A 12,991-nucleotide genomic window follows, 5' to 3' on the forward strand; every position below is an offset into this window, starting at 1 on the left:
CCAATTTGAACCTTATTCCTTATAATTATGACAGGACACGATTCTACAGCATAATTTGCCAGAAACAAGTAAGACCTAACTAAGCCTTAATTACTTTAGGCCTTAAACCCTTACAAAGGAGCTGGCCTATTCTAATCCTTAATAAACTCGATGTCTGGATAAGTTTAATCCATTTTGACAGCTCTATTAGTGAGGTATAAGTTAAATTAATTCACAGAAGTAGGGAAAAAACTGATAGTGGAATTTGTTTTTAAGCAGCTCAATTTGTTTGTCCACCAGCCGTCAATTTTGACAGTGTCGGCCATTCTCTTTTCCCAACTCAACCCAATCTGATCAACACATATTTTCTTCGTTCCTTTCTGAATCTCAATTTCTTTTGTTTTGATTCGATTTTCGAGACGCGAGGCCGGATTGAATCGGATCCGATCCGAATTTTGTTAGGTCGAAGAGAATGGCGGCATCGCGGCGTCTCCGAGATTTACAATCGCAGCCGGGGAACAAGATCTGCGTCGACTGCTCCCAGAAAAACCCTCAATGGGCCTCCGTCTCCTACGGAGTGTTCATGTGCTTGGAGTGCTCCGGCAAGCACCGCGGCCTCGGCGTCCACATCTCCTTCGTCCGATCTGTCACTATGGACTCCTGGTCCGAGATCCAGCTCCGGAAAATGGAGCTTGGGGGAAACGACAACTTCAATTCCTTCATCTCCCAGTACGGAGTCCCGAAAGAGACCGATATCGTCACCAAGTACAACACCAAGGCAGCATCGGTTTACCGGGACAGGATCCAAGCCCTAGCCGACGGGAAGCCCTGGCGAGATCCACCAGTGGTCAAGGAAACGCTCAAGGGCGGCGCCGGTAGTAACAGTAGTAAGCCGCCCTTGAGCGGTGGTGGGGGTAGGAATGGGAACGTTGGTGGGAATTCGAGTTGGGACAGTTGGGACGACGATGGAGGGTTTAATAACGGGAATCATAGCAATAATAATATTCGGAGGAACCAGACGGTGGGGGATTTCAGGAGTGGTGGAGGAAGCGGTAGTGCACCGGCCAGGTCGAGGTCAACGCAGGATATCTACCGGGCGCAACTGGAGGCCTCAGCCGCCGATAAGGGTAACTTTTTCGCTAGGAAAATGGCGGAGAATGAGTCCAGGCCTGATGGTATCCCGCCATCACAAGGAGGGAAGTATGTTGGGTTCGGATCAAGCCCTTCCCCGATGCCCAGAAATAGTAATTATAATAATAATCCCCAAGGCGATGTGCTTTCAGCTGTTTCTCAGGTGCTTTGGGAAATAAGAGATCTTTATTATTATTATTATTATTATTATTATTATTATTATTATTATTATTATTATTATTATTATTATTATTATTATTATTATTATTATTATTATTATTATTATTGCTTGTGCAGTAAAGTGCTTCTTTGATTGCTGATTTGAATGTTGTATGGCTTCTGCAGGGTTTTGGTAGATTATCCATGGTAGCTGCTTCCGCTGCCCAATCGGCTGCTAATGTGGTTCAAGCAGGGACAAAGGAGATAGCTTCAAAGGTATACTGATTTTCTCCTTATCTACTTGACATATACTTTTGTTATCAGCTTGCACTTTGGTTCTCATGGTTAGTTCTGATTTTGGGATATACTATTGGCATATAATATTCATGTTTTGCTTATTTGTGGAGTAATATATGGTATTAAGTGAAATTAGAGAATATATATATATATATTGGATCTGTGTGTGAGGAGGTAAGTACAGTTGGGACATGGAAGAATGCTTTTTTGCAGTTGTAGTGCACATCAGATTGGAAATTATGGATACCTGAGAATCTTTTGGGGTTTTAGTTTTGATCATCCAAGATGTATTTCAATTTCTGTATTTAGGTGGATAATCTGCTCCCTGCAATTCAAACCTAATTGAATTCAGATCACCTGATTTGACATCATCAGTTCAAGTTTCAGTTTTAAATTCAATCTGAATTACGTTCACCTTTAGCTGTTGACTTGTCATCATCATTACAGGACAAAAAAGTTCCACTCCCCCTCCCTTCCCCCTGAAAAAAGATAGTAGTTGTTAGTATTTACAGTATCATTTTCTGAGGAACATGGATTGGCACTAAAAGAGTAGCTGTTATTAGTTCTTTTCAGGATAGTGGTATACCCAGTGTCTTATTTTAATGTCTTCTATGTTGTATCAAAGTCTATTTGTACGGAACCCCTAAGTCAACTTAAAATGTCATACTTCATCTTTCTTTCATTCTTTTTCCCAATTTGTTCATGCCAATAGTGTTGGAATAATTTCCTACTGGTAAATTTTATAGGTCAACCATTCTTGACTGTCATGAGATAAATAGATGTGGAGACAGAAAAATGATTATATTGGTGAATAAGTTGATACATTTTATTGAGTTGTTTACATGTGCACGAGTGTGTGAGTCTATCTCCTTGAGAGTTTGCTACATTGTATTGACTTTTTCTGTGTGTGAGACTATCTCTTTGAAACTGTGGAGGGCATACTTGGTAATAGGTCAATAAGTTTCTATGTTGTATAAAAGTCAATATTTGTATGGAACCCTAAGTCAACTTTAAATATCAAACTTAATAGGTCAATAAGTTTCTGTGGTGTATCAAAGTCAATATTTGAATGGAACCCAAAGTCAATTTAAAATGGCATACTTGGTAATAGGTCAATAAGTTGATCCAGACTATTGAGTTTTACTTGTGTCAGAGTGAAACCATCTTCTTGACTGCATGCATAGTTTGCTAAATGGCAATTTCACTCGAGGTCCATTGTGGATTTGGATGAGATTTTAAAGCATGGAACTAATTTCAACGGAACCATCATTCCCCTTCTAATATAGTGCTTCCTATCTTACACCATGGGAATAGAACATAATACCCTTTCAAAATTGTTCATTTAATTTTATTTTTTTTTACAACTTGATCATTTAATTATGTCTATGTGTTCATTTTTTGTATACACATAAATACAAAAATTTGTTTTGACATTTCAGAAAATTAGTATTTTAATTTTTTTGAAGTGTTAAAATTCTTTAAAGTACCCCGTATTAATTAAGGAAAATTGTTTTTCCGGTGTTATGAGTATTTTGGTCATATTAATATAGTAATATCTATTTTTCTCAATGACTTAACAAACCAAACATAATAACACAATTCATTCTCTATTCTATTCTATGAACCAAAGTATGAATATCATTCCTTTTCTTGTCCATTCCTTCTCAATTATTATTCCTATTCTTATTCTCTCTATTTCCATTTTGTGAATAAAAAATGCTATGAGAATTTGTGGAGTGCATACCTATATTGGTGAATAAGTTGATACAGTTTATTGAGTTCTTATTCTTGTAGTGTGAGGCTACCTGCTGACAAATCTTTTGTCCATGTGAAATTCTATCAAAACCTGCTATCCATCTTAAGATTTTCAAACCCATGAGTTGTTAATGTGCCTTTTATGGAAAATAGTTTATATGATCTTGAGTTCATTGGCACTTAATAAAATGCATGTCTTATCGTACCTTTACAGGTGAAAGATGGTGGTTATGACACTAAGGTGAATGAAACAGTGAACGTAGTCACGGCAAAAACAACTGAGATTGGTCAAAGAACCTGGGGGATCATGAAAGGGGTACTGGCATTAGCTTCACAGAAGGTTGAAGAATATACTAAGGAGGACAATGGCAACTGGAAAAACGATAGCTGGCAACGGAATGAAAGTGAACAGAATGGCTATTATCAGGACTTTAATCACAACTCTAAAGGTTTGAACTCTTCTGGGGGAGGAGGTGGTCAGTCCTCATCCGGTCGACAGTTCAATTCTGTCAACTCCGGTTCGTGGGACAATTGGGATACTAAAGGCAACAATACAAAAGAAACAAGCCCAGCTAATAACGATAGCTGGGCAGGCTGGGATGATGCAAAAGATGATGGGTTTGATGACTTTTACCAGAGTGCACATGATAATAAACATGTTGGACACAATGGAAAATCAGACACTAAGTGGAGTGATGGAGGGTTCCTCTAAAGCTGGTAAAAGTTTCAGTAAAACTTCCCAATCATCTTTCAGTAAAACTTTCCCCTTTGGAATTTAATTCTATCCATATAACTTGTGTTAAGGGATTGTTATTCTGGAGACTGTAAAATTGCCAATAGGGAGGACCAATTACATCCTCCCAGCCTGGTAAAAGAACATAATATTGAAGATTTGATGTTTGTCAGGACCATTATTTCTTGGATTATATTTTTTCATCACATTTGGATTTGTAGTGACAAACCATATTTTTCCTATGTTCAATTGTGTATTTTTATCATCTTGTATGAGTTGTGTGTTTAATTGCATATCTTTACCATTTTTTATGAGGTGTGTTTATTTGCATCTTTTTACCATCTTGTCTTGTATAATTTCAAGCATGCTCGATTGTATAATTTGTAAGGGTTTTTTTTTAAAAAAAAAAAACCCTTGGAGATGCATCAGTGTCCTATCCAATGGGTTGGTACTGTTGAATTTTATTTGAGATAGCATTTTAAATATTTATTGCTCCATTCATAGAATTTGAATCTTGGATAAAATATTTCCATGCAACTTGAAACCTAGATGATATTTGCTAATGGGCATATAGATACATGATACAATGATTCAAATGAACACAAATCAAAATTTGATTCAATTAATCATATTTTACAAGATTAGTACTTCCTCTGTTCTATTTTATATGTTCTACTTATTATTTATTGGTTAAATTAACACTTTCTATGCTTATTTCTTTTCTTATAAGTTTTAAATTTGATTTTTTGTGTTTAATAATACTTTTAATATAGTTTCTAAATATATAAATTTTAAATATTAATTCTAAACTTAATATTACGACAAATTAAATTATAAATAATTTTAGTAAAGTCTCGTTAATTGAATCTGACACATAAAATAGGATTCAAATGGAAGTAATTAAAATTTAAAATTCTAAAATAATAACTTTTTAAAATGAGAAAAACCCAAGAATGTGTATTGAACCTAATTTGTTCCAAAAAAATCTAATATGTTGAAAGTCAATAACATAATCATTTTTTTAAATGTATTCAAAATTTTTACCATCAAACACAACAACTAATCTCCATCTATTAAGTGAAAAATTGACCTTTAAAGCTGCATACACGAGCAGCAGACAACCTAATGAACTTTAGATTACCCTCACTTAGTCATATCTTATACAATCATGATTCAATTTATTGAGGATTGGGTTCGGCCTTTTGAAATAATGATTCAATTTGTTTAATAGAAAAAATACACGCAAAATAAGTCTCTTTGATTCACAATCGGATTAGAAGTGTAACCTTTTTGCCCACACAAAAGCTATTCAAAATATCACATGGACTCACAGGGATTATGGGTTGTCCCAAATTAATTGCAAGACTTTCCCAAAACTCAAATTTCTATGTCTAAATATTATTTTACATTAATAATAATAATAATGTTTTTTACTAGAAAACAGCTCACTAAAAAAACCAATTTTCTCCTTAATAATATTTTCATCTATAACAAAAGATGAACGTTGAACAACATTTTCATAGATCATTTTGAAATATATTACGAATTGCAAACAGAATAAATTTTTTAAAAAAAAATAGAAAATCTAGAATTGATTAGAACTGAAATTGATTGGATTGAAATCAGAGTAACATTGCAACAATCAATCAATCAATCTGTGGATTGATTCAAAATAGCACACCCAATCTAACCCTAATCCTCCTCAATTCTAGACCTAAACACCACCAAAATATACACCAGCGACGCCAAACCCTAACCGCCGAAGCCGTACAGAGTGCGGCCCTGCCTCTTGAGAGCATACACAACATCCATTGCGGTAACCGTCTTCCGGCGAGCGTGCTCAGTGTAGGTAACAGCATCGCGGATCACGTTCTCGAGAAAGATCTTGAGGACGCCGCGAGTCTCCTCGTAGATCAGACCGGAGATACGCTTCACTCCACCACGGCGAGCCAGACGGCGAATGGCCGGCTTCGTGATGCCTTGGATGTTGTCCCGGAGAACCTTACGGTGTCGTTTCGCTCCTCCCTTTCCCAAACCCTTACCGCCCTTTCCACGCCCAGACATCTTCAGACAACTCTTCTCTTCTTCACTGACCTTTCAAAGATTTTTGATTGCGCTGTTAATTAGGGATTTAGGGAGGTTTATATACGGAAGTGAAGTCAAGAACAACCGTTGGATTGGTGGTGATAATTGACGGTGACAGATGGAGATCTGTGTGATGCGGATTGGAGCTCTTTAACGCCGTTGATAGCATCTTAATCTACAGTCTAGAGTTGCTTATTGCGTGACAATGCAGATCGTGGTTTTTATGAAGCATGTGGTGGTCCCTCGTGTTTGGATTTTGAATTCGGGAATTTGGGTAAACGAAGTAAAATATTTCGAAAAAGCGGCAAAATTTCAAATAATTAAGGTTTGTATGGTGAAAAGTGAAAACTTTTAATATTTATAGAGCTAAGTTTGAATTAAGCCATTAAATCATACTACAAAAGAGAAAATTTCAATTTTGGTCACATGATTATAGGGACATTGTTAATTTCAACACCTGACTTTTAAAAGTGTCAATTTAGTACCTTGACTATGTAATTTTTGTCAATTTTGGTCACTCCTGCCAAATTGACGGTCAAATTTGGCCAGAAAAATTTAATCAACATTTAGTCTAGAAAGGATCAAAAGACGATTTTACCCCTCAGATTATAGACTAAATGTTTGATTAAATTTTTCCGGTCAAATTTGACTGTCAATTTGGCCAGAGTGATCAAAATTGATAAAAATTAGATAGTCAAGGTACTAAATTGACACTTTTAAAAGTCAGATGCTGAAATTAACAATGCTCATACAGTCATGTGACCAAAATTGAAATTTTCTCTACTACAAAATAATACAATTGAATTATCAAATTCAAAAAAAAAAAATTGTAATTAACACATCGGACAACATAAAATGTGGCAATTGTATCAAATAACATGTTACATTACTTAGTCACCAATTACCTTAGGTTAATATTATCCCTGCAAACATCTCACTCTCAAAAATGGGTCTCACTCCACATCATCCTATTTGCAAATCATCTACTATTCACACTACATCCCTACAAATCTAATCAAATTTGTAAAAGTGGGTTCCACATGTTAAAATAATATTATTAATTATAAAAAGTAAAGAAAAAAATAAAAAATAAAATAAAAAGTACAAAAGCTGCGGCTTTGCAAATTTGCAAAGCCCTTAACTATAAAAAAAATGATGATGTGGCTAATCCACATCATCTTGTCAATCCCTTCTTGGCTGAGATGTGGACAGCCTTATGTGTTGAACAAGTCCAACACATCAATATATATAACATTGATGAGAATTTTTTTCATATTTTCATATATATAACATTGATGAGATTTTTTTTTCATATTTTCATATTTTTTGCAACTAATATAATTAGTTATTTGCCATTATTGGGTTAATTTATTTTAATAATAATGTTCTTATAGGGTGTTATGGCACGCTTGTCGCTAAGACAGAAGAATATCCTCATTTGTAACTAAAAATGATAGATAACCTTTTTAATTTTCTTCTATTATTTGCTTTTGCTTTACTAGTTAGAAGAATGATAAGAAGGTTTAAAAAGACCATTACATATGTTCATCAAAGAACATATAGACAAAATATTAGGTCTTTAATTTAAATTTAAATATAATGGTCTTTGACAGTGATGCCCAATGTGTTGAAAATTACATAATGGATAGAAGAGCTTTAACAAAATTATGTTATTTGCTAAGGACTCATGGTAAGTTGAAAGATAATAAGAATATAGCAATAGATGAGATGGTAATATCCTTTCTTCATATAATTGCACACAACATTAAGAATATAGTACTTAAACGTCAAATAGCGAGGTCTGGTGAGACTGTTAGCAGACAATTTCATGTTGTTTTGAACTTTGTGTTAAGGCTACACGACATAATGTTTAGAAAGCCTAAGCCTATACTTGATAATTCAACGGATGATATGTGGAAGTGGTATAAGGTATGAATTTTAATTAAGTACTAAGTTTTGTTATTTATTTATTTATTTATTTATCTACTTAAATCTAAATCAAGTATTAATTAAGTTATTGAGATTTAGGGTTGCTTGGGAGCATTATATGATACTTTTATAAAGGTAAATGTTGAAACGTTGAAACACCTAGGTACCGAACAAAGAAATGTGAAATTGCTGATTGCTACCAATGTATTAGGTGTTTGCACACCAGACATGCATTTTATCTACGTATTACCGGGTTGGGAATGATCTGCTGTCGATGGTAGAGTTTTGAGGGATGCGATTAGTAGGAAGAATGGCTTAAAGGTTCCTCAATGTAATTAATCTGATCATAGGTTTTGAATTATGTTATTTGAGTTTGCATATTAATGAATTCTTAAAATTGAATATATAGAGAATTACTATTTGTGTGCATGATGCTAGATACACAAACGTGGACGAATTTCTTGCACCATATAGAGGTCAATGATATCACCTAAATGAATGGAGACAAGGATACCAACCTGCAACAGCTAAGGAATACTTCAATATGAAACACTCTCAAGCAGGAAATTGCATTGAGAGGTGTTTTGGCATATTAAATGCTAGATGGAGTGTTTTAAGAGATAAATCATTTTACCCAGTCAAAACTCGATGTAGCTAGGATTATATCTGCTTGTTACATTCTCCACAATTTTATTAGGTCTGAAATGTCAATTGACCCTATAGAGATTGAAGTGCCTCAAACTGAGTTTGATAATGATTATGAGGAGGAACTAATAACACATTGTGAGACTAGTTCTGCTTGGACTGAATGGAGGGGCAAATTAGCATATGAGATGTTCACCAATTGGCACCATTGAGATTATTATTGGCTATGTTGTTTTTTTTTATATTAGTATTTCATTTTAAAAATAATTTAATTTTATGTTATTATTTCTTTTTTATTTTATTTCATTAATAGAATGTCAAAACTATGAACTAATTTATGTATTTGTATTAATTAGAGGACATTATTGTATTAATATATTGTTTGCACTGTTTATTTCTTCTTGTTATCTTGTTTCATTTGTAGAATGTCAATGGAAGAAAGTAGTAAAAAGTGACCTACAAAGAAAACTTCTCTTATTAAAAGGCAATGGACTAAAGCAAAAGATGCAGCTTTAATTGAATGCCTTATTGATTTGGCAAATGATCGAAGTACAAATGGGGATAATGGATTCAAAAGTGGATACTTGCAGCAACTTGAGAAGATGCTTCAAGTGAAACTGCCAAGATCAAACATTAAGGTCACTCCACACATTGAATCTCACTATACACTTTGGAGGAGGCAATTTCTTGCAATTCAAGAGATGCTAAACAAAGGAAGTGGATTTGGATGGAATGATACTGAGAAGTATGTTACTGCTACTAAGGATGTTTTTGATAAGTGGGTTAAAGTAAGTAAAATGTAAACTAAATTAAGTTCAATTGCTCTAGATTATTATTGATATCTTTACTTATTCTTTTTCAGAGTCATCCTACTGCAACTGGATTAAGGAACAAATCATTCCCATATTTAATTGAGTTGATGACTGTTTGGGGGAAATGATCATGCTTCAGGAGCTAGTATAGAAACCCTAATTGATGTAGTGGGGGAACTAGACCAAAGAGGAGACAATGATGATGATTTTCAAGTGGATTGAGAATTTGGAGAAGATGAAGGATTGGAGCAGAATGAGGTAGAAAATAAGGTTGATAAGATTGACTTATCTTCCTGTCCCTCCACAAACGTAACACTGCTAATGTAAAAAAACATCATATTGGCAAGAAAAGATTCAGAAGTGATGATGGCTTTATTGACTTGGTAGCAAAGATCCATGGTTATGTAGGTGCATAACTACATATAAACATATGACAACATATTTCCAGAATGAATCTGAGATCATGAATGTAGGTGAACATATTCGAAAAATGCACACAAGCTTGATACGTTATTTGCTTTGCCAACGAAGCTTAGGAGCCACTATGTGGTGAAACAACTATATGAGATCAATGCATATCATCCAACATATTATTTTCATGGTGGAGATGGTGTGTAGACGACTTGTATGGATATGGGGTTGTTCTTTTGTTGGTGTTGCTCTATGAAATGAAGTAGATTACAATTGTAATATTTTGCTACATATCACAAATTATGTAACAAGACAATCAATTAGCATGAATTACATGTTTATTGATTTTAATTTAAAATCTGTTGGTGTTGGATGGTATGTGAATTGCCCTCATCAATTGTTGAATTGCATCTTTACATATAAGTATTATCTCAACCTACTGAAGCACAAAGAGTCAATACCGTCCCCACTGAGGTTCAAACCCACGACTCCTATATGGGAGAGCCACTAGACCACTAGAAACATTTTGTTAAATTTTGAATTATGGACAAAAAAAAAAAAAAAAAAAAAAAAAAAAGAGACTTGCAATTTACACATTTTAGTTTCTATAAGGGCATTTAAGTAATTAATGTAATATAACCTAAAATATAACATTCAACCAAACAAGTTAATATTACATTCCTACAACTTTAACCAAACACAAGTAATCTTACATTTTCAAAATCTCACATTACCTTCATGGAGGTAATTCTATTACTTAGGTAATCTAAGATTCCGTAAACCAAATGGCCCCTAGAAGTTTTAAAAGAACAAACAATGCTTAATAAAAAAAAAAGGGGTAGTAAATTTTCCATTGCGTTTATCTTTGATAAAATTTATTTGACTTTAACTGTAACACCCCCCCAAAACACAAGCTATACAAAAAGCCTTAACACATACAGATATCACAACAAACACTAGCACAGCGGAAGATAAAAATGTAACTGGTTAGACATAAATCCAAAACATGGAGTGTTATGCCACGTTTACCAACAACGATAAACGCTACGGCCAAATCTGCATGGTATACAACTATCCCAAAACTCAAAAGTCTAAAACTAAACCGGCTCACAGGCCGTAAGACAAACGAAAGGAGCTACACTATCGGGCACTAGACATCGCGTTCGTCTAGACATCATCTGAAAGAACACAAATAAACATGGGACGACGCCCGGTCAGCGAATAATGCTGGTAACCCACCAATACATGTGAAATAACATACATAGGTAAGGTATAAATTGTAAAACCATTTTCGAAACGGAATACATATATATAAGTGTAAAACCAAGAGTCAAAGCCAACATAAGACTCAACACTCTCAACAAACAACACGGGAGCACATCCCAAGACCACAAGAACAACACGACTCACAAAAGAGTCAAGGTATGATCTATCATCACTCAATAGATCAAAACCCGACAAGTACAACGCAAAAGAATAAGACTTACACAACCGGCAACACATGCCTTTGTGACTACACACGTCACAAGAGAAGAACTCACAACACCGGCTACAATAGCCCTCGTGACATCACCCATCACGAGTTGATATGCCTGCCTTATGCCCGGTTCCAACCTTATGGCTACCCCCAACCTTGTTTCTTCTTTCCAACCATTACCTCCAGGACCCCTGTACTTCTTAGTCCAACCTTTTCCCTCCGGGACCGTCGTCCCCCACCAACGACCACCAACGAGACCACCAATTTCATAGTACACAAGGTACCGCACACACACACGGCGACACACGCCTTCCCAAGAAAATACGTGAACCTGACACACAGGTCACAACTCCATAATCACGTCACGGCCACCACGAAGACCGCTGCAATACCTTGGTGACTAGTGTCCCATACAACTAATCGTGCAATCCAGGTAAATCCACACACGCATCACACTTCAACAGGAATCAATTAACGGATCATAACGAAGGTATGAAACATACTCAATCAAGGAATGGGTCACAACCCACAACAACAACGATGAATAACACAAGTCATCATCAACCAATCGGAAGGTACAAACAACGCACATGCTAGCATTTAGACACCAACCTAGCATGTTCATCAAACGGGTAAACCAAAGGTAGTTCCGAAGAACACACAAGACTCGTCACGGTTCAACGAAGCACAATGTTGAACACTTAGCACGATTCACGACACTAAAGTCCTACATGGATACCTACCATATAGCTCTAGACATACGAAACATCACGAAGACACTAAAAAGTTCCACAAAAGAACATCGGGAAGTCAAAAGACCAAATACCGAGTCAAAAGAATCACGGGGAACAAATCTCCAAACAACTCCACTTGTGTACCCGCGGGTGGACCCATGGGTAGTGCCCCACCCGTGGTTCTGCCCGCGGGAACACATTCCCACAAGGCCCGTACCCACGGGTGGGGCGACGGGTGGTGCCCCGCCCGCGGGTACAATCCTGTACCTCATTAACACACTTCGCGAAATTCATCTCCAAACACAAATTCAAGTCCAAAACATGTCAAATCTCACCCAATACAACAAAATGACTTGAATCATAGGAAATGACAAGCAATGGCACACAAGAACCCTAAACACAAGCTCTAGATATGCATTTTCACAAGACAAATGCATAAACACTCTCATTTCATAGCAAAACACAAGTAGAATCCAAGAAATCACATATAGGTAAGCAAAATAGGTTTTGTAGAGCATGGGTTACCTCTTGTAGACTAAAAGACTTCACTTTACACCTTAACAAGCTCTTCTCAAGGCTCACCTTCCAAACCCACTTCAAGAACAAACCAAAAGATCATAAAGATCCTACCTTTAAGAAAAGACACCTAAGATGGAACCAAAAAACACAAGATGGACTTAGATCTTACCCTCCTAGATGCCCAAATAGGTGAAAGGTTGAATCTTGGAAGCAACTCTTGAAGTCTTGGCAAGGTCTCAACTTGGTTTGGAAGAAAAGCTACTCACCTTTTTAGAGAGAAGGTAGAGCTAGATTTTTAGAAAGTGTAAGGGATAGAATGAAGATG

The 12,991-nt window shown here is 35.7% G+C and overlaps 2 protein-coding genes across 2 annotated transcripts; one reads left to right on the plus strand and one right to left on the minus strand.

Moving 5' to 3' along the window:
- Nucleotides 1–271: 271 nt before the first annotated feature.
- Nucleotides 272–4,321, plus strand: LOC109160571 (ADP-ribosylation factor GTPase-activating protein AGD7-like). The gene is made up of 3 exons (XM_019308857.1): nt 272–1,273; nt 1,456–1,545; nt 3,536–4,321. Exons 1-3 carry the CDS (start codon nt 452–454, stop codon nt 4,031–4,033), a joined length of 1,410 nt encoding a protein of 469 aa, XP_019164402.1. The 5' UTR covers nt 272–451; the 3' UTR covers nt 4,034–4,321.
- A 1,306-nt stretch (nt 4,322–5,627) lies between these two features.
- LOC109160511 (histone H4) lies at nt 5,628–6,168 on the minus strand. Its single transcript, XM_019308799.1, has one exon. It carries the CDS (start codon nt 6,116–6,118, stop codon nt 5,807–5,809), a length of 312 nt encoding a protein of 103 aa, XP_019164344.1. The 5' UTR covers nt 6,119–6,168; the 3' UTR covers nt 5,628–5,806.
- Nucleotides 6,169–12,991: the final 6,823 nt, after the last annotated feature.

Source organism: Ipomoea nil, unplaced genomic scaffold (assembly GCF_001879475.1).
Source record: "Ipomoea nil cultivar Tokyo-kokei standard unplaced genomic scaffold, Asagao_1.1 scaffold2848, whole genome shotgun sequence".
NCBI lineage: Eukaryota > Viridiplantae > Streptophyta > Magnoliopsida > Solanales > Convolvulaceae > Ipomoea > Ipomoea nil.